This window comes from Equus caballus, chromosome 12, assembly GCF_041296265.1.
Source record: "Equus caballus isolate H_3958 breed thoroughbred chromosome 12, TB-T2T, whole genome shotgun sequence".
Classification (NCBI taxonomy): Eukaryota; Metazoa; Chordata; class Mammalia; order Perissodactyla; family Equidae; genus Equus; species Equus caballus.
The window spans coordinates 37,704,254-37,723,287 of record NC_091695.1 but is presented as its reverse complement, the minus strand read 5'-3'; the positions used below and the strand labels follow the sequence as shown (position 1 = coordinate 37,723,287).

The window sequence follows — 19,034 nt, the reverse complement described above, 5'->3', positions numbered from 1 at the left end:
CACCGCCTGGTCACCCCAGCAGGCTTCACACGCAGCCCTCGGCGTGGAGGCCCTGGAGCTTCCTCCTGGCCTCATTCTCCCCGCTCCCTTGTTTCCCCCCCTTGTTTTCCTTTCTTTCCTTTTCTTTTTCTCCTTGGAGGCCCTCATCTCCTTTCCCCATCCTGTTCTGCCCAATGCACCGATTTGGCCCAGGAGAACCCCGCAAACAGATCTGGGTCCCTCTTGCCCTCTCAGGGGGAGCGCCCTGCTGGGGTTTGGGCCGCTGGACCACGGCGGCGAGAAAGAGAGCCGCTCAGGCAGGCCCGGAACAGCCTGGCCCCGTGAGAGGCTGGCTCTGCCTCCACGCCCTTGGCTCCTGGGGGACTTTGGCTCATATTTCTTTCTGCCTGGAACACCCTTCCTGCCAGGCCATATTTCTCAGCGGTCGGACACACACCACCAGGGACCCTCAGGAGGGGTTAAGGAAGCAACATTCACTGCCATTAAATCGCATAGCGAGGAGACATTCTCTGCTCAAAGTGTTTTCAGTCAAGAAGAAAATAACAATGGGGAGCCGGCAGGTCTTTATCACCCCCCTCAGCATCCCGTCCTTGGGAGGGCAGGCCGGGGCTCCCACTCATGGGGCCCTTCCATCCTTTTCCCCTTTTGCTGGCACGTACTAAACACTGGTTTTCACCACTATTTCTTTTCAAGCCTGCGTCTACCTGTTATTTATGGCACAGGATGTCAGTTTTCCATTTGCAAGAGTGACATAAAGTTTCCTTTCAAACTAAACCTGTATTAAGAACAAGTGAGTCAACCAAATATAAATGCAGTTTTGAAAACACGGAGTAGCTAACCGTGCTGGGAGTGGAGTGGGGCGGGGGGGGTGTCAGGGCGCGACGTGAGAACTGAAGTGCAGGGACCCGGGCTCCAGGGCCCTGTCCCTCCACCTTCCTGAGCTCTGTCCAGGCCCTGGGTTCTCCTACCTCCCTTTGGGCACCATCCAAGGTCAGTTCCCCAGCCCCTGGGCTGGCTGAGCGTCGGCTCTAGCCCCGAGGGCACCCAGCATCCAGATTAGCCTCTGGCTTCATTCCTGCCCAGAGGCCATGGAAGCAGCTCACCAGAAGCCCTGGAAGGGGCAGGAGGACAGGCAGCCTGCCATGCCAGGGGCTGGCCAGCAGAGCTTTCAGCCCCAGACTGAATTCTGAACCTAGGCAGGTGGCGAGGCCTTGTGGAGAACAGAGGGTGGCGGCAATGGGGACAGGGAGAGAAAGAACCTGTCTCTGACCATCTGTCCGTCTCAGCTCAGGCGCAGAAGCTGGCTGAGCTCCAGGTGCTCCTGGAAGAGCCAGAGAGGCAAAGCTGACCCACACGGGGCCGGAGGCACGCGCATCCCTGCTCCGGAGCTAACTGGCTCTCCCTGCACCAGGGTGAGGTCGGAAGGCTCAGAGCACATGCCTCTAGATCCAGGCAGCAAGAAGAGGCGCCCCAGTATAGCTCCCCAATGCTCCCAGTCCTCCTAGCTGGCTCAGATGCCCCTCCTGATGGGGCCTTCCGGGGTCTCCTTCACACCAAACTGAAAGCATTTGGCATCTCCACTGCCAGGTGGACCCAGACTCCCCTGGCCAAGAATTCTGTTTTCAGACCAGCCCCTCCATCCCCCAAATGTGAGGGCCCAACCGCGGCAGAATCTCTTGCATCTCTGGGTGCCCCCCCACCTCCAGCTCCTGCCAGCTTAGACCCTGCCCTCAGCAGGGGCCAACAGCATCTGATGAGCGCAACCCAGTGTCCAGAACTTCTGGCCACCTGATGTCCCAGCCCAGGTCACAAGGGTGCCCTGGCACCCAGGGGGGCTCAGGATGGGGGACAGGTGGCCCTCAAGAGTCTTCCTGTTCATTTGTGCCCTAAACTACTTCAACGGGTTTTTCCCGACCCACCAGTGACCAGCTGTCCTCACTCCCCTTGGCTTCCAGAGTTCTGTTTCAGGTCCAAGCCTGGCAAGCCCAGAACCTCAGCTTTGGGGTTGAAAATACAATCACCCATGGTCCTAATTCTCTGGAAGGTGAGCCATTCCTTCCTGAGAGTTGGCAAGAAATGGGGATGCAGGAGTTCCTGAGCCCATGGGTGGGAGACATCACCATCCTCAGAGCCTGGAAGCCCGTTAGTAAGACACCACGCATCCTGCCCACACCATCTCACCCTCGGGGGTCCTCCTGGCACTGTCCAGGCAGGGCCCCAGCCCCCGAAGATGGTTCCTGTACCCTCCCTGAAACCCAATGGCTGTTGGCACAGCTGGCACCTGCCTGGTACCCGAGTACAGTCTTGGCTAAAAGGCTTCAGAAAGGTGAGCGAGAGAAAAGAACCAGACAGGGGCCCAAGAGAGCACGACCCAGGTCCTCCAGCAGCAGCACAAGAAGCAGGATAAGGGGTTACCTGAGAGGGTTGGCATCAGCCATCCAGCGATCACGAGGAAGAACCACATGTCTGGAGCCATCTCAGACTGCTATGCGTGCCTGCCGGCAGGAAGCAACATCCTAAGGCCAGGAGGTGGGCACGGCCGCAGAGTGCCCCCCGCGCCCGCTCTGCTCTTTGCTGCTCCTGTTTGTATCTTTCCCTCCGCTGCTCTCTCTTGCACGCATGCGACCAACCCCAGCCTGCGAGTGTCTCTCACGCCTCTGTGCTCGACTTGTGGTTTTGGTCTCCAGGAAGTCAGGTTGGTATTATGGGGGCTGCTGGGGAGATCCAAGCTGCCTCTGCCACAAGCCCCCCAGGCCTGGCTTAACCCCAAGGGTCACGGAGCAAGACACACGCGTACACACTCAAGGGTCTCCTAAGAAAAAGGAAAGCGGAAGGGACACATCTCGTTTCTAGATACCTGGCACAAAGTACATACTCAATTAATACATGTTTGCCGAGTGAATGAGTGACCCACGGTCTGTCCTGCTCCGTGGAATCCTGGGATTAACTCCCAAGGTCTACCTGGTCCTTGGGTGCAATGATGGGTGGGAAGAAGGAGGGCACGGTCGTCTACTTTTGAGAGGGAAGAGCCTTGGGCAGGGCCTGAGTGATGGTTTGTCCCTCACCTCCTTCTACAGGCTGGAGCCGTCCCCTGAGGTGGCACGGGAGGGTCCAGAGCCCTCCACCTCTGGGTCCCAGGCTGGGTCTAGACGGATGAGCAGCCCTGCAGCAGATGCTGATGGCAGGAGGCCTGGACCAGAAAGAGCAGCAGGAGCGAGGGGAAGAGGCAGGAAGCCCGGGGCTTCTCGGGAGATGCTGAGTTGTCCAGCTGGACTGCAGAGGACACTGTGGGAAGGAGGCAGGGACCAAGTGTGTTTCATTGACCAAAGGACTCCCTGCAGGGCCTCCAGTCGATGCTGAACAAATGTTGTTGACTGAACGAAGGAATAGTTCATTTAATGTGGTTGTGTAAGCAAAACCCTTGAAGAAATTGAGTCCAGAGGAGACTGGTTCCGTCCTGGTCCTTCCCCATATGACCCCATCTCAGATTCCCCTGCCCTGGCCTGACACTTCCTTCATCCCACTTGTCTTCATTTCCCCACCTGGGGAATGGGGAGGATGCCTCCGCTGGGTCCCAGTCCCAAGCGGGTATTTGATGTCGTAGGTTTGGGAGCCACAGGGAGCCAGGCCTCTCCCACCGTGAAACCCGCCCAGCCCTAAGGGGTGGATGGGGCTCTGGCACCAGCTGAGGCTGCCCTCTTGTGGAAGGTCGCCGGTAGCACAGGTGGCGCACGGGTACCTCCAGCTCCCACATTCAGTTCCATTCAAATGACACTTAAGAGACTTCGGTAGGGGGAATTCTGGAATGGGCTCAGTGGAAGGCGAGGAGAGGAAGCCACATTCCTTTCCTCAAGGAGCGTGTAGTCACAAACACAGGAACCAAGCCACAGGCCAGGGTAAGATGAACTCGGTGAGAGGTCTCCTGCAGATGAGCGGTGTCCTAAGGGACACATGTCTGAACGGGCCAGGAAGGATGGCTAGACTTCTGTTTCTGGCCATATGGCAGATGGTATATGCTGAAAGTTCCCTTAAAACAGAATAGCAAAAAAAAACGTCTGGATAAAAATATTCTAAGACATCCTAGAGCCAGCCTTGATGGCCCAGCGGTTAAAGTTTAGCACGCTCCACTTCAGCGGCTCAGGTTCAGTTCCCCAGTGTGGAACCACATCACTCATCTGTCAGTAGCCATGCTGTGGCAGCAGCTCACATAGAAGAACTAGAAGGACTTAAAACTATACACAACCATGTATTGGGGCTTTGGGAGGGAGCACAAAGGAGGAAGATTGGCAACAGATGTTAGCAAAGGGTGAATCTTCCCCTGCAAAAAAAAAAAAAAAAAATCTTTAGAAATGCATGGCTGGGGTGGCAAGAAACTAAGGATAATTATCAGCGGCCAAAATGACAAGAAAGGCAAATCCAAAAAGAGAATTGAGACCAGAAACAGAGGTTTCCCTGAGGTACCTGCCAACCCCAGGTGGTCAAGGACTTCAGTTTAAGGGGGCGCTGACAAAACCTAAAGCCAGAGCAAAGTGAAAAAAAATCAGAAATCGCCCACCTAAAGCAAAAGAATGAAAAACAACCCCCACAACATATGAACAAGCAGAGGAAAACCTCTCAAAGGGAGGGGACCCAGAACTTGCTGGACTCAGCATTGACTCAGAGTGGAAGACAAAGGAAAGTCAATCCTGAATGCTCCGAACCACAAATCAGCCCAGAAATGGCTCTGCAGGTGGAATTCACAGTAGCTGCGTAGCAAAAATGACAAACACAAAAACGACAGGAGAATTTAAAGAAAAATAGATAGGAATGCCCTAGGCACTCAGCAGAGACGAATGCAAAAGTCCTCTCTGGGGTATCTCGCCATAAACTCAGGCCTTAAAGAATTCCCATAGAAAAAGTTGCCAGGAACGTGAGCTCCCATGCCAAAAAAAAAAAAAAAAAGAAAAATCATGAAACATAGGACACAATTTATTAGTCAGGATTCTCCAGAGAAATCGAGTTAATAGGAAGTATATAAGAGATTTATGATAAGGAATTGGCTCACATCATTTTGGAGGCTAAGAAGTCCCAAGATGTCAGTGAGCAAGCTACAGACTCAGGAGAGCTGGGGTGTAGTTCCGGTCTAAGTCCGAAGGCCTGAGACCCAGGAGAGCCACTGGTCTAAGTTCTAGTTCGAGTCCAAGACCAAAGACAGGAGAAGAGCAGTGTCCCAGCTCGAAGACGGGCAGAGAGAGACAGTTGTCTCTTGCTCAGCCTTTTATTCCATTGAGGCCTTCAGTGGATTGGACGAGGCCCCCCTCCCCCACTGGGGAACATAATCTGCTTTACAGATTCAAATGCTAATCTTATCTAGAAACATCCACACAGAAGTACCCAGAATAACATTTCACCAAATATCTGGGCACCCTACGACCCAGTCAAGTTGACACATACCATTCACCATCACAACAAAGCACTTTAAGGAACAATTGCACAGAGCAGTACCCAGGAGACTCACACCCTGAAAAACTAGATATTGGCAGCCAGCTGGGTGGCATAGTGGTTAAGTTCACGTGCTCCGCTTTCGTGGCCTGAGGTTCACGGTTTGGATCCCAGGCACGGACCTACACACCACTCGTCAAGCCATGCTGTGGCAGCATCCCACACAGCACAACCAGAAGGACCCACAACTAGAATATACAACTATGTACTGGGGGCTTTGGGGAGAAGAAGAAAAAGAAGGAGAAGAAGAAGAAGAAGAAAAAAGATTGGCAACAGATGTTAGCTCAGGGCCAGTGAAAAAAGAACGAAAGACAGAACCAGAAAACAATAACAAATGAATAGGTAAAGAGTAATCAGAGTCAGAGAGGTCTATTATTTGTTAGGAGCACAAAATATTGACGAACTCTCAGCTTTGTTAAATTAAATGTGCATGTTAAACTAGCAGAGCGATGCAATGGAATGAGGGGGAAACTCGCTATAAAGCTAAGAAAGGAAAGGAAAGGAAGGGAAATACGAGAGGCAGGACAAACTGAAGGATGGGTAGGTTCCAGCAGGAAGGGTGCTCCTGGCAGAGGGCACAGGGTGAGTAGAGGCAGGAGAGCACAGTGGGAGCATCCCTGGGCATTGGTGTGATATACCGCAAACAGCCCACGTTTCATGGACAAGAAGCTCTGAACAGGAAGCTGGAAGACATACCCAGCTGGGCGCCCAAATCAATAAGCTCATCTTTATTTATAACTCTTGGAGCCAGGCCCTTTTGAACTCAATTTGCAAAGACCCCTAGTGCTTCCCCATCCTGTGGAGAGCCCGGGCATTTGTCATGCAGACTGTCTCTCTCTCCTGCCCTTGGCCCAGCCACGTGGCGTAAGCAACATTATCGATTCTCTGACAGGAAGGAGGGGAGGGCCTCGCACTGCATCCCCCTGCCGTGTGGCATAGGGGAAATTTTAGTGCTGACTGAGGCTTAGTGAGCGCTCCCTATGGTGCCAAACACTTTACGTGGGGTTTCTCCCCGCTCAGTTATCACAACAACCCAACTAAATAGGTACCATTCTTAACACAGGCGTGCAGACAAGGAAAGCGAAGTTAGAGAGGGCGTTTGCTCGAGACCCACAGCTAAGAAGCAGTGATGCTAGGCTCTGAATGCAGGCCTGTCTGGTCCAAGACCTGAGCTCTTAACCACGGGCAAATCAGCCTTTTAGGGCGGAGAGGTGAATATGCGGAAGCATAAAGGTTTTGGGTGAAACACAGCACTTCTGCCAGGAAAGGCTCTGGCTCTATGGGACTCTAAATTTTGGACCAGCCCTGCCCCCAGCCCAAGTCAAGCCCACTCCTCAGTCTGCTTGAAACTCCTTAGTCCTGACCACAATCCCCAAACCAGCCACAGCCAACCCTCGTCTTTCCCGAGGTCCAGAGTTTTCGAACACAGTCTAAATATTCAGCATGAAATATACATACCCTAGCTCTAATCACTTAGTCACTCACTGAACACAACATCACATGTTCTGGGCGCTGGGGGCACAGCACAGGACAAAGACAGACAAATCTGCCTGTTCTAACAGAGCTCACGTTTTAGTGGGAGAGTCACATAAGAAAGAATAGACGTGATAAAGAAGTAAATTACATGGAGAAAAGAAACAAAGCTGAGTAAGGGGGATCAAGAGAGCCAGGAAGGTGCTACAGTTTTAAATAGGGTGGTATCGCAGCCTGCCCACTCTTCCCAAATAGAGCCCCGTTTGCAGATGTTATTCAGGTATGTTGTCCCAGAGAAGAGAGAGAGGAAAATAGAGAAAGAAGGAGAGTCAGTAAAGGATGCATCTTGGAGTCGGCCACACTGTGTGCGACTAGCGCTCCATCTCAGACTTATGAAGTTCTCAGAACTGTCCACCCCGTGGATAGCCTGCATTCCTGCCACCCATTGCACCAGCACTGGGGGGGCCAAAGGCGAGAAGCCAGCTAACACCCACAGGAAACCACATCCTTCCACTTGACTGTTGCAGGCCTCCCTGCGGTCGACCTTCTCCGATGGGCACCAATACAAGACAGAAAGAGCTGCCTGCTTTCTGCCCACTCCCACAGACGCATCTACAGCCTCTAATATCCTTGTCTCTGATTTCCCAGTCTTGCTCCTTCTGGGCTTCTGCCCAGGAGTCCATGGGTACCCATATCTCCAGCCACTTTTCCTTCCATGTGCAGTGGACGCCTAAATGTCCTCTCCCATCCCCGTACCCTGGGAGGTTTCCCTTCACTCTTATCCTTTAGGGCCACCTCTGAGTGAGGCTGTAATGCAGCTTCTGTCCATTTCTAGTTAGTAACAACCTATTATGCTGTCCCATTGGTGAACCAGGCCTGAGGGTTTCCTCCTTCAACAAGGGCAGCCCCCTTGAGGCCAGAGGTATGAGTTAAAAGAGAAGCAGGGATGCAGCGGAGCTGGGGAGCATCTGTTCATGCAACTTACTGGCACCTTCTGGGCCCGTTTGGGCCTGAAGCTGTTGTACAATGAATCGCTGCTGCCCTCTGTGTAGATCTTACAACGTGGCATGTACGGTAACACCCAGCTTATGACAGGCTCTCAGGTCACCTAGCCATTGGTGACCTCAGGCACAAGTCTCTATCAAGGCCCAGGAGCATCCCAGGAGACGATTTTCTTTTTTCTTTCTCTCTCTTTTTTTTTTTTTTTGAGGAAGATTAGCCCTCAGCTAACATCTGCTGCCAATCCTCCTCTTTTTGCTGAGGAAGACTGGCCCTGAGCTAACATCTGTGCCCATCTTCCTCTCCTTTATACGTGGGACGCCTACCACAGCATGACTTTTGCCAAGTGGTGCCATGTCCGCATCCGGGATCCGAACCAGCGAACCACGGGCCACCGAGAAGTGGAATGTGCAAACTTAATCGCTGCCCATGGGGCGGGCCCCCAGGAGACGATTTTCAAATGACAAGTGGTTCCCTGTTGCAAGAGTCATGGCTCTGCTCCAGGACCCTAGAAGTTTATGCTGCAAATTCTCCCCCATGAGAGCCTCCTGCAGACCACACACAGCATCCTTATCCACCTTGGTACCTCCGGCAGGATTCGACTGCATGGGTCTTATGGCTAGGGCGGCACAGCTGCGTGCACCACTGCCTGGACCTGCTACAGAGTCTTCTCTTGCTCTGGGCCCCGCTCAGAACTGGCAGCCCCCGAAGTCACACGATCAGTGGGTCGGAACAGAATTCCCAAGGATGGTATATGCTCCGAAGAGGCCCCACACACACTGTGACCTGTTCTTGGTGGTAAGGGATGCAAATTGCAAAGGCTCACTCTTTCCCCTGGATGCAGTGTCCCAGCATGCCCCAGGCCTTTGGGTCCCCGAAATTATCCCCCAGATGGCAGCCACCTAAATCTTAGTGGGGTTTGTCTCCTGCCTTTTAGCACACAGTGGGCAGCAACTCTCAGCCGTTTTGGTCTCAAGACTCCTGCATATTCTTAAAGATTATCAAGGACCCAAAGAACTTTTGTTCACGTGGGTTCTATCTATCGATGCTTATCATATTAGAAACTAAACTGAGAAATTTAAAATATTTATTTAATTCATTTAAAGATACCACAACGAAGCTTGACAAGTGATAGTTTCTAAGGGTTAGTTACCATATGGGATCTGAAATCGTCAGTGAACTCTAATACACTGTTAAGTTAAAATTCATTGGTCTATCTTGGACTTTGAATAGATCTCTTATCTGTGCATCATTTTATAACAACATGTATCAGCCATTCTGGAACATTCTTGTTCATGGAGTTATGCTGATCTTGCAAATATTGACATATTTCATTACACAATATCAAAAAGTGACATTCATTCATATCCTCTCTGATCTTCAGAAAACTTTAAGTAATGGGAAGCTGTCAAGATCACGGCGGCAGACACGAGCTTTCTAAAGTTCAAATTTTCACTTAAAAGCTTCAGTTTCATCATTGGCAGCAAATACTGTTAGTTGTTTTCTTTGAAGCGAAGGGCTCACGTCGTTCATTTTCAAAAACTGTCTGCCAAAACCTCAAGTCTGGATAACCACAGTTTCAAGTAAAGATGGTGTTCCATGAAAAAAAGAACACAACACAGCTAGTTCAGCTGGCAAATCAAACAATAGCCAGATGTCCTGCCCGGAGGCAAGCCGTGCTGCGGTATTCAGCAGACGTGCTCTGTGCATACTTCTCATTTTGTCACATAGAATATTAAAAAGACACGTATGCAAGGACTATGATTTAATAATATTAATAATTTTAACTCTTTCATTGAGGACACACTTCAGTGAAACCAGCAATTTTTTTTCGTATTTTTACTGTGAGTGCATGGGGGTGAAGAATTCAATGGCGAACTATGGAAAACAGTTTGGAGAGTTCTTAAAAAACGAAAAATAGAAATACCACATGATCCAGCTATTCCACTTCCAGGTATTTATGGAAAGAACGTGAAAACACTAGTTCAAAAAGATAGATGCACCCGCACGTTCACTGCGGCATTATTCACAATAGCCAAGATTTGGAAGGAACCCAAGTGCCTATCAATAGATGAATGGATAGAGAAGATATGGTCTATAAGTACAATGGAATACTACTCGGCCATGAAAAAGATGAAATCATCTCATTTGTGACAACGTGGACGGACCTTGAGGGTATTAGGCTAAGCAAAACAAGTCAGACAGAGAAAGACAAACACCATATGATTCTGTTCATATGTGGAAGATAAATACATAGATAAGGAGAACAGATTGGTGGCTACCAGAGGGGAAAGCGGTTGGAGGAGGTTAAAAGGGGTCAAAGGGCACATGTGTATGGTGATGGATGGAAACTAGACTTTTGGTGGTGAACACAATGCAGTCTGTAAAGGAACTGAAATATAACAATGTACACCTGAAATTTACTTAATGTTATAAACCACTGTGACTTCAATACAATTAAAATTAAAAAAGAATTCGACGGCTACTAATACAATTTAATGCCCCTGTTTTCATCCGTACTAGGGCACTAGCTGTTCTATCCATCATTGCTTGTGAACCAGGTAAATTATGTCAGTAAAAGGGCAAAGTATGTCTTAATATCATTATGAAAATAGTTTTGACCTCATAGGTCTCTGGAAGGGTCGTGGGGACCCTTTCTGATCGGCCTGGAGTCAACAAGAGTGATACTCCCGATACCAACTTTGAGCTTTGTGTAATAATTGAAGGCTCAGAACCACATTAGAGGAACTCTGGAAAATCAGGAAAAGAAAAACATCACTCTAATCTCATCACCTTGACAAACACTGTTCTGTTGTGGCCTCAGGTGGCCCCAAACAATGTTGACTCACTCTAAATTTACCATTAATGAAAATCCCCCAGGCTTATTTTGTCCTGCTACTGCTAAGCCACGTCATCCTGGTCCTTTCCAGTTGAGTCTGAGGGCCCCAAGAAGAAGGTCTGACCTTCAGATCTGTCTGTTTTATCCATATAGGGCTGCCCTGTGGACATCTTCTGGCGTCTGGAGTACATTGGCCAAAGTTTTTATGAACCTATCCAGCTATGTGTAATCTGCGAATGGGGTCACTCTCAGCCATGTCAATGGTTTGCTTCGTAAATTCTCCTATGGGAATCTGAATCTTGGATCATAATATTCAATAGTGAAACCACACCCAGTGACGATGTAACTCTTCTGTATTAGTTTCCTGTGGCTCCTGTAACAAATTACCACAAATTTGGTGACTTAGACAACAGAAATTTATTCTCTCACAGTTCCAGAGGCCAGAAGTCTGACACCAAGGTGTCGGCAAGGCCACACTCCCTCCAGAGGCTCCAGGCAAGGATCTGTCCCTTGCTTCTTCCACCTTCTTGTGGTGACAGGAGTTCCTCAGCATTCCGTGGCGTGGGACCGCATCACTCCGATCTTTGCTTCTGTCTTCACGGTGCTTCTCTTCTATGTGGGTCTGTCTGATCTCCCTCTGCCTTTCTCTCTCTTTTTTTTCTCATTGACCACCTTCACCCATTTCTCCCACCTCTGGCAACCACCAATTTGTTCTCTGTTTCTATGACTTCAGTATTTTTAGATCCACGTATAAGTGAAATCATGTAGTATTTGTCTTTCTCTCTCTAACTTATTTCACTTTGCGTAATACCCTCACGGTCCATCCATGTTGTCACAAATGGCAGGATTTCCATCTTTTTATGGCTGAATAATACTCCACGGTGTGTGTATGTGTATACATATGTGTGTGTGTATATCTATATATCTATATCTATATGCCACATTTTCCTTATTTATTCATCCATCAATGGACACATAGGTTGTTTCCATGTCTCGGTTATTATAAATAGTGTGGCAATGAACATGGGGGTACAGATATCTCTTCAACAGCGTGGTTTTATTTCCTTCAAATAAATATCCAGAAGTGGATCTGTTGGGTCACGTGGTAATTTTTTGAGGACCCTCCATCCTGTTTTCCACAGTGGCTGCACCAATTTACAGCCCATCGACAGTGTGCTGGGGTCCCCTTTCTCTACCTCCTCACGAGCACTTGCCTTCCTCTATTAAGGACACTTGTGATGGCATTTAGGGCCCACCAGGATAACCCAGCATAAGTGCCTCCTCTCACGACCCTTAAGTTAACCACGTCTTTTGCCGTATCAGATAATATTCATAGGTTCCAGGGATGAGGAAGTGGCTGTATCTTTTGGGGGGTTGCCATTCAGCCCACTACACCCCTTACAACAGACGTTTATTTATAGCAACAGTTCTCAACTAGGGGTGATCTTGTCCCCGGGGGACATTCGGTAATGGCTGGAGACATTTTGGTAGTCACACCTGAGGGGGAGGGGTGCAGCTAGTCTCTTGTTGATGGAGGCCAGAGATTCTGCTAAATACCCCATAATGCACAGGACGGCCCCCCACAACAAAGAACTTCCGGTTCAAAGTGTCAGTAGTGTCAAGGTTGAGAAACCCAGATTTATAATAAATTATTATTATCTTGTACCCTACCTAAAAGCCTCCACTGTCACCTCCATCTCTTTATCCATCTTTATTTTTCATTATAGCCTTTGTTACATGTGACATTAAAAACATCTTCTTCTCGTCTATTTTACTCTCTTCTCTTCTGCTCATTTGTTTATCATCTGTCTCCTCCACCCACTAGGCTGTCAGCTCAGTGAGGGGACATTTGTGTCCATCTGTCCACTGTTGCATCCTCAGCACCTAGCACAGTGCCCAGCACATAGTAAGCAACCTCTAAACCTATTTAATTTATTTATCAGTTAATTAAAGTGCAGACTTTTCTTGAGCTCTTATTACATGCCAGCCACAGTGCCGGGTTTTCTCATTTTGATACTCAGCAAAAAACCTGTAAAGTGAATATTATTATTCTCCATTTTTCAGTCAAAGAAACTGAAGAGGTTCAATAACTTGCCGAAGATCGCACAGCTCTTAAGAGGTCATGACAGGGCCTTTTCTCAGATGTCGAACCCCAGAGTTTACTCCCTTGGAGAGGCTGTGCCTCCTACGTGCCAGGCCCTGGAACACAGAGATGAAGAAGACACAAGCCCTGTCCTCAGAAAGTCTCTAGTCTAGGGGCCAGCCCAATGGCACAGCAGTTAAGTTTGCACATTCCGCTTCAGCAGCCCAGGGTTCGCTGATTCACACCCCGGGTGTGGACCTATGCACCGCTTGGCACGCCATGCTGTGGCAGGCGTCCCACATATAAAGTAGTGGAAGATGGATACAGATGTTAGCTCAAGGCCAGTCTTCCTCAGCAAAAAAGAGGAGGATTGGCAGCAGATGTTAGCCCAGGGCTAATCTTCCTCAAAAAAAAAAAAAAAAAAAAGCCTCTACTCCAATGGAATAAACAGGCAAGGAAGCAGGCAGTCATGACATGAGTCACTGCAGGGGGCTCTGAGAGCTAACCCAACCTTGGGAAATCAGGGGAGACTTCCTGGAAGAGGTGACATCTTGGTCAAGTCCTCAGGGGCCAGGATTTATTAGCCATGCAAGGTTCCAGGCTGGGGGAGCACAGTGTGCCAAGTCCCAGATGAGAGACAGGACTGGAAGCTGATTAGCTGAGTGGCCACATGTGGGCAGGGGGTACCGAGAGGGCACTGCAAGCAATGAAGGTCAGGAGTTGGAAGGGGAGGGGCTAACCCTGGAGGGCCCTCAAAGTCGGACTAAGGGATCTGGACAAGTGGGGAGCCCTTGAAGTGCTGAATATGAACTGAATGGTGCTACTGCAATGGTCCAAGCAGGGAAGGAGGGTTGCCGGAATAAGGCAAGCACCATGGGATAGGAGAGACAGGGGTGGACCCAAGAGAGCTGCCAAGCAAAATCAATGGGACTTGGGAGCAAGATCCTTGGGGACATCTGAAAGAGAAGGCAGGCATGCCAAGCCAATCAGTTTTCTAAAAGGTTAGTGAGAATGGACATTTAATAAAAAGAATAATAGGTAATAACTATCGTTGGTGACATGTTGCCGCCCCACCCAAACCCCAACTTGTGGTCATTCTCACTCATGGGGGCTGAGTGGACAGGGAAGACAATGTGAGGATGCATTCTCTACTGCCTTCTGCCCCTGCGGGCCACGGCCTTCCACACACCAGTCCACAATCCACACCGCACCTTCAGCCGTGGCCCTCAGAATGTCCTGCTCATTCATTCTGGCCTGACGGGCGTGGAAAAGCGTCTGCTCTGTTCCACTCCTTTAAAGGCACCTGCTCTCCTGGTGGTCATGGGAGTGGAATAAGGCAGCAGTTCTCAACCTTATCTTGCTGATCGATGGCATTCGTGTGCTTCTTGCCACCTCATGGAGCATGGGAGTCTGGCATGGACATTTCAGCTGCAGGTTGCATGCCATTCCTGCTACGCACCAGCACACGCTGGGATTGGCCACCCCTGTGGACGGACGCCTGCACAGCACTCCAGGAATTGCCCAGCGCTGTCACTGTCCTTCTGTTGCTCTGTCCCTCCTCACTCCAAGGCTATTATGCTTTCCTCCAGGTGGCCTGATTTTTTGGCTTCCGTCCATCCTTAAGCCCAGGATCCCCTACAGGTACAGGAAGTCAGTTGGCCAGGTATCAGAGAAACCCAAATTGTCCTGCACGTGTGTGGCAGGCCTTGGGTAGGCCTGGGAGACGGGCTTGGCCCCACTGCGTGGGCCACATCCTGGCCATCCTTCAGAGTTGCAGGGCGGCTGTGCACAGAGGATGCTTACAGTGACTATGGGACCTGTGGGCGATGGAGCCGGACGGATCTGGGGTGACTAAGAAACCGTACGCACCTGGAAGCTAGAAGTCAGATCTAGGTGTCGCTGCTTCCTTTTTTCAGCCACAAAAAGTAATCATGCTGGGTTTTAACGGGTGGGGCTGGGGGCCTAAGAGGCTCAGTAAGCCCCACTTTGGAACTTCCCACTGCCTGGCCTGGCAGAGGGCTGTCAGGAGCGTCTGGGAGAAGTCACTTCCGCCAAACATCCCCAGCCGGATCCCTCTCCCGTGCAGCCTTTTCGTTTCGCACACTCACCTGTAGCTGCTGCTCAGGGTGTGGATGAAAAGGCTCATCTCACCAGCCTCTAACCGAGGCACGCCCGGGGCCACGCAGCGCCTTACCGCACTAAACGGAGCAGCTGCCGCTTGTCCCTTGTGAACACGCTGGCCCAGAGTGGCCAGACCCTCCCCAATTTCAAGAGCAGCCAGAAATCTGGGAACATTTCATGGGAACATTTCTGACTTTTTAAGGAGACAACTAAATTTAGACAATTTTTTAAATTAAAAAACAATGACAAAAGCAAGAACAAAAATATCGCACCATGTGGACAAACGCTCTTGGGGCCAAACCACATATGCCTGTGGGTTGTGGTCAGAGGTCTCCAGCCCTGGTCTCTTCAGCCCTAAACTTCAACTCTCCAGCCCCGTTACGCTGGTAATTCAATGTTTAACTCGTGCCTGGGTGACAGTCACATCTATCTTCACAATGCTACTTCCACCCTCTCCAAGAGGCAAATTGTCCCTACTGTCTCTCCCTCTCAGCAGGTCCCCGGGATGTTCTCCAGTCACCCCATCCTAGTTCTTGGCCCCCCTAAACCTCGGGGACAGAGACCGGACAGAAAGAACGAAACTTGGCTTCTCTTTTCTTTGATGCCTTTCTCTTCTGGTGTTTCTCTGCTGGCCACACTGTTTTGAGGGGCCCCTCCCTTCATCTGTCACCTGAAGGTCACTGGCGGCAGCTGAGCACTCTCATTTGCAAGGCTCAGCCCTCTGTGATGACATTTGTCATTTCTGCCACCCTAGTGACCTCACCAGGAGAGGACAGAGCTGAGTCTGATGTGGCGTGTGCTTGGTCACCACACCCTGTGATCCCAAGCTTCCAGGAGCAGAGGTGGAGGCAGCTTAGTGGGAGCACCTGGGAGAGACTGGGAGACCCCAGTGTCTGTCTAGCTCATCCAACGTGCTTGTCCCTGACTGCAGTGATTGATACAGAATCCGGGGCGGAGAGCTCTGTTCTCTCCATCACCCTGCACGGCGTCCGACCCCTGCATGGGCTTGTCCATCCATCATGGCTTGGCTTCCTACCCGATATAAAATTTTAACAACCCAGTTTGCAATGGGCTTTCCAGCTTTTCTTACAAATCTTGGCTTGAGACACACTTTCCATTCATTTATTCAACCAACGCTTATTGAGCACCGACCGTTTGCCAAGCACTGGGCGTTCAGTGGGAATAAAACAGTGAAAAGTCAGACAAGTCTGTTCCACAAATGGAGGCGGGACAGCTGGGCATCCACATGCAAAATAACGACTCTTAGACACAGACTAAACTCTTCACAAAAATTAACTCAAAATGGATCATAGACCTAAATGTAAAACAGAAAACTATAAAACTCCTAGAAGGTAACATAGTGGCAAACCTGGATGACCAGGGGTGTGGTGATGACTTTTAGATACAACACCAAAGACACGATCTACGAAATAAATCGTTGATAAACCGGACTGCAGTAGAATTAAAAACTTCTGCTCTGTGAAAGACCATATCAAGAGAATTAGTAGACAGGCCATACACCGGGAGAAAATATTTTCAAAAGACACATCTGATAGAGGACTGTTATCCAAAATATACAAAGAGCTCTTAAAACTCAACAATAGGAAAACAAACGACCTGATGAGAAAACGGGCCAAAGACCTTAACAGGCACATGACCAAAGGAGATATGCAGACAGCAAATAAGCATGCGAAAAGATGCTCCACGTCACATGTCATTAGGGAAACGCAAATTAAAACAAGGAGATACCGCTACATACCTATTAGAATGACCAAAATCCGAAACAATGACACCACCAAATGCCAGCGAGGGTGTGGAACAACAGGAACTCTCATTGGTTGCTGTTGGGAACACAAAATGGTACAGCCACTTTGGAAATCAGTTTGGCAGTTTATTACAAAACTAGACATTCTTGGGGTCCGCCCTGTGGCCAAGTGGTTAAGTTCACGCGCTCTGCTTCGGGGGCCCAGGGTTTTGCCGGTTCGGATCCTGGTCGCAGACATGGCACCACTCATCAGGCCATATTGAGGCAGCGTCCCACATGCCACAACTAGAGGGACCCACAACTAAAATATACAACTATGTACTGGGGGGATTTGGGGAGAAAAAGCAGAAGAAAAAAAAAAGGAAGACTGGCAATAGTTGTTAGCTCAGGTGCCAATCTTACAAAAAAAAACAAAACAAAACTAGACATACTCTTACCAATCATCTAGCAATCATGCTCCTTGGTATTTACCCAAAGGAGCTGAAAATTTGTGTCCACACAAAAACCTGTGTATCGATGTTTATAGCAGTTTTATTCATAATTGCCAAAACTTAGAAGCATCCAAGATGTTCTTCAGTAGGTGAATGGATAAATAAAGTGATCCATCCAGACAATGGAATATTATTCAGTGCTTTTAAAAAAAATGATCTAATAGGGCTGGCCCTGTGGCCAAGCGGTTGGGTTTGCATGCTCTGCTCTGGCGGACCAGGGTTTTGCCGGTTTGGATCCTGGGTGTGGACCTAGCACCGCTCATCAAGCCATGCTGAGGCAGCGTCCCACACAGCAGAACCAGAAGGACCTACAACTAGAATAGACAACTAGGTACTGGGGGGCTTTGGCGAGAAGAAGAAGAAGAAAAAAAGAAGATTGGCAACGGATGTTAGCTCAGGTGCCAATCTTTAAAAAATAAAAGAGCTATCAAGTCATGAAAAGATATGGAGGAACTTTAAATGCATATTGCTAAGTGAAAGAAGTCAGTCTGAAAAGGCAACATACTGTTTAATTCCAACCGTATGACATTCTGGAAAAGGCAAATCTCCGTACTCTCTAAGGAGACAGTAAAAAGCTCAGCGGTTGCCAGGGCTGGGATTGGGGGTGGGGAGAAGAACAGACAGAGCACAGACGGTTTTTAGGGCAGTGAAAACACTCTGTATGATACTATAGTGACGGATACACATACACGTACGTTACACATTCGTCCCAACCTATAGAACGTACCACAGCAAGAGTGAACCCTAAGGTAAGCTATGGACTTGGGGTGATTATGACGTGTCAATGCAGGTTCAGCTTTGGTAAAAAAAAATGTACCATTTTGGTGAGGGATGTGGATAACGGGGGAGGCTATGCAAGTGTGGGAGGCAGGGCGAATGTGGGAAATCTCCGTACCTTCCTCTCAATTTTGTTATAACCCTAGGACAGCTCTAAAAAGAAAGGTCTTAAACAAAGAACAAGTTAGACAAGGCCCTTGACCCAGTGGAACTTCTATTCTACTGGGGGAGACAATAAACAAATAACTAAGCTAGTATTATGTGCTCTGAAGACATTAAAAGAGGACAGCGTGACAGAGAGAGGGTGCTGAGAATCCAATAGGCATCCACTTAGGAAGGTCCGGGAAGGTCTCTGCCACGAAGAGACATTTCAGCTGAAATGTAAATTAAGAGAAGAGGCCAGCCACGCAAAGATGGGGAGGAAGAGCAGTTCTGGCAGAGGAAGCAGCAGAGACAAAGGCCCTGGGGCAGGAGGGAGCTCGGCACGTGAGGGGAACAGAAAGAAGGTTGGAGTGGCTGGACTGGAGTGGACATGGGGCCACAGTGAGGTTGGAGGAGAGCGGGAGCCAGATCTAGCTGGCCTTTTAGGTCAGGGTGAGGGCTGGCTCTTAATCCAAGTGCTCCGCAGGGCTCTGACGAGCCAAGTGCCGAGGCCTGCTTTTGATTTAGTCCAAGGTCCCTTGCAATCTCGACTCACTTGTGGGCCCTCTATGGCGCCACATGCTTCTTGAAGGTGCCCCACTTCCTTCCTCACCATAGCGTTTGCACAATCTGAAATGCATTTTGAGAGGTTCCCCTGTTACTCAGGAGCCCGAGCAGCGGTTTACCCCTCGTTCAGTTACCATGAACCAGCCAGCCCCCCCAGGTCTTTCCTCCCCTTCATTGGGCCTCAGTCTCTGCATCCGTGAAGTGGGACCAAATAATGCACATGCCTTTCCAGTCCTACCAGCCTAGCTTTGCACGGTGATTGGCAGAGGATGCAGCAAAAGTGGGATGGAGGGAGAA

General features: G+C 49.5%; 1 protein-coding gene and 1 non-coding gene across 12 annotated transcripts in view; one reads left to right on the top strand and one right to left on the bottom strand.

The window, feature by feature from the left end:
• Window positions 1-2,651, bottom strand: part of CD6 (CD6 molecule) — a 41,990-nt gene extending 39,339 nt beyond the window's left edge. For all 11 annotated transcript variants that reach the window (XM_023654142.2, XM_023654143.2, XM_023654146.2 and 8 more), the window contains exon 1: window positions 2,416-2,651. In XM_023654142.2, the coding sequence (XP_023509910.1) occupies window positions 2,416-2,476 (61 nt within the window). In that variant the 5' untranslated portion in view covers window positions 2,477-2,651. The remainder of the gene's footprint in view (window positions 1-2,415) is intronic.
• MIR9115 (microRNA mir-9115) lies at window positions 842-984 on the top strand. Its single transcript, NR_128145.1, has one exon. It is a non-coding gene; the product is annotated as a microRNA mir-9115 (primary transcript).
• Window positions 2,652-19,034: the final 16,383 nt, after the last annotated feature.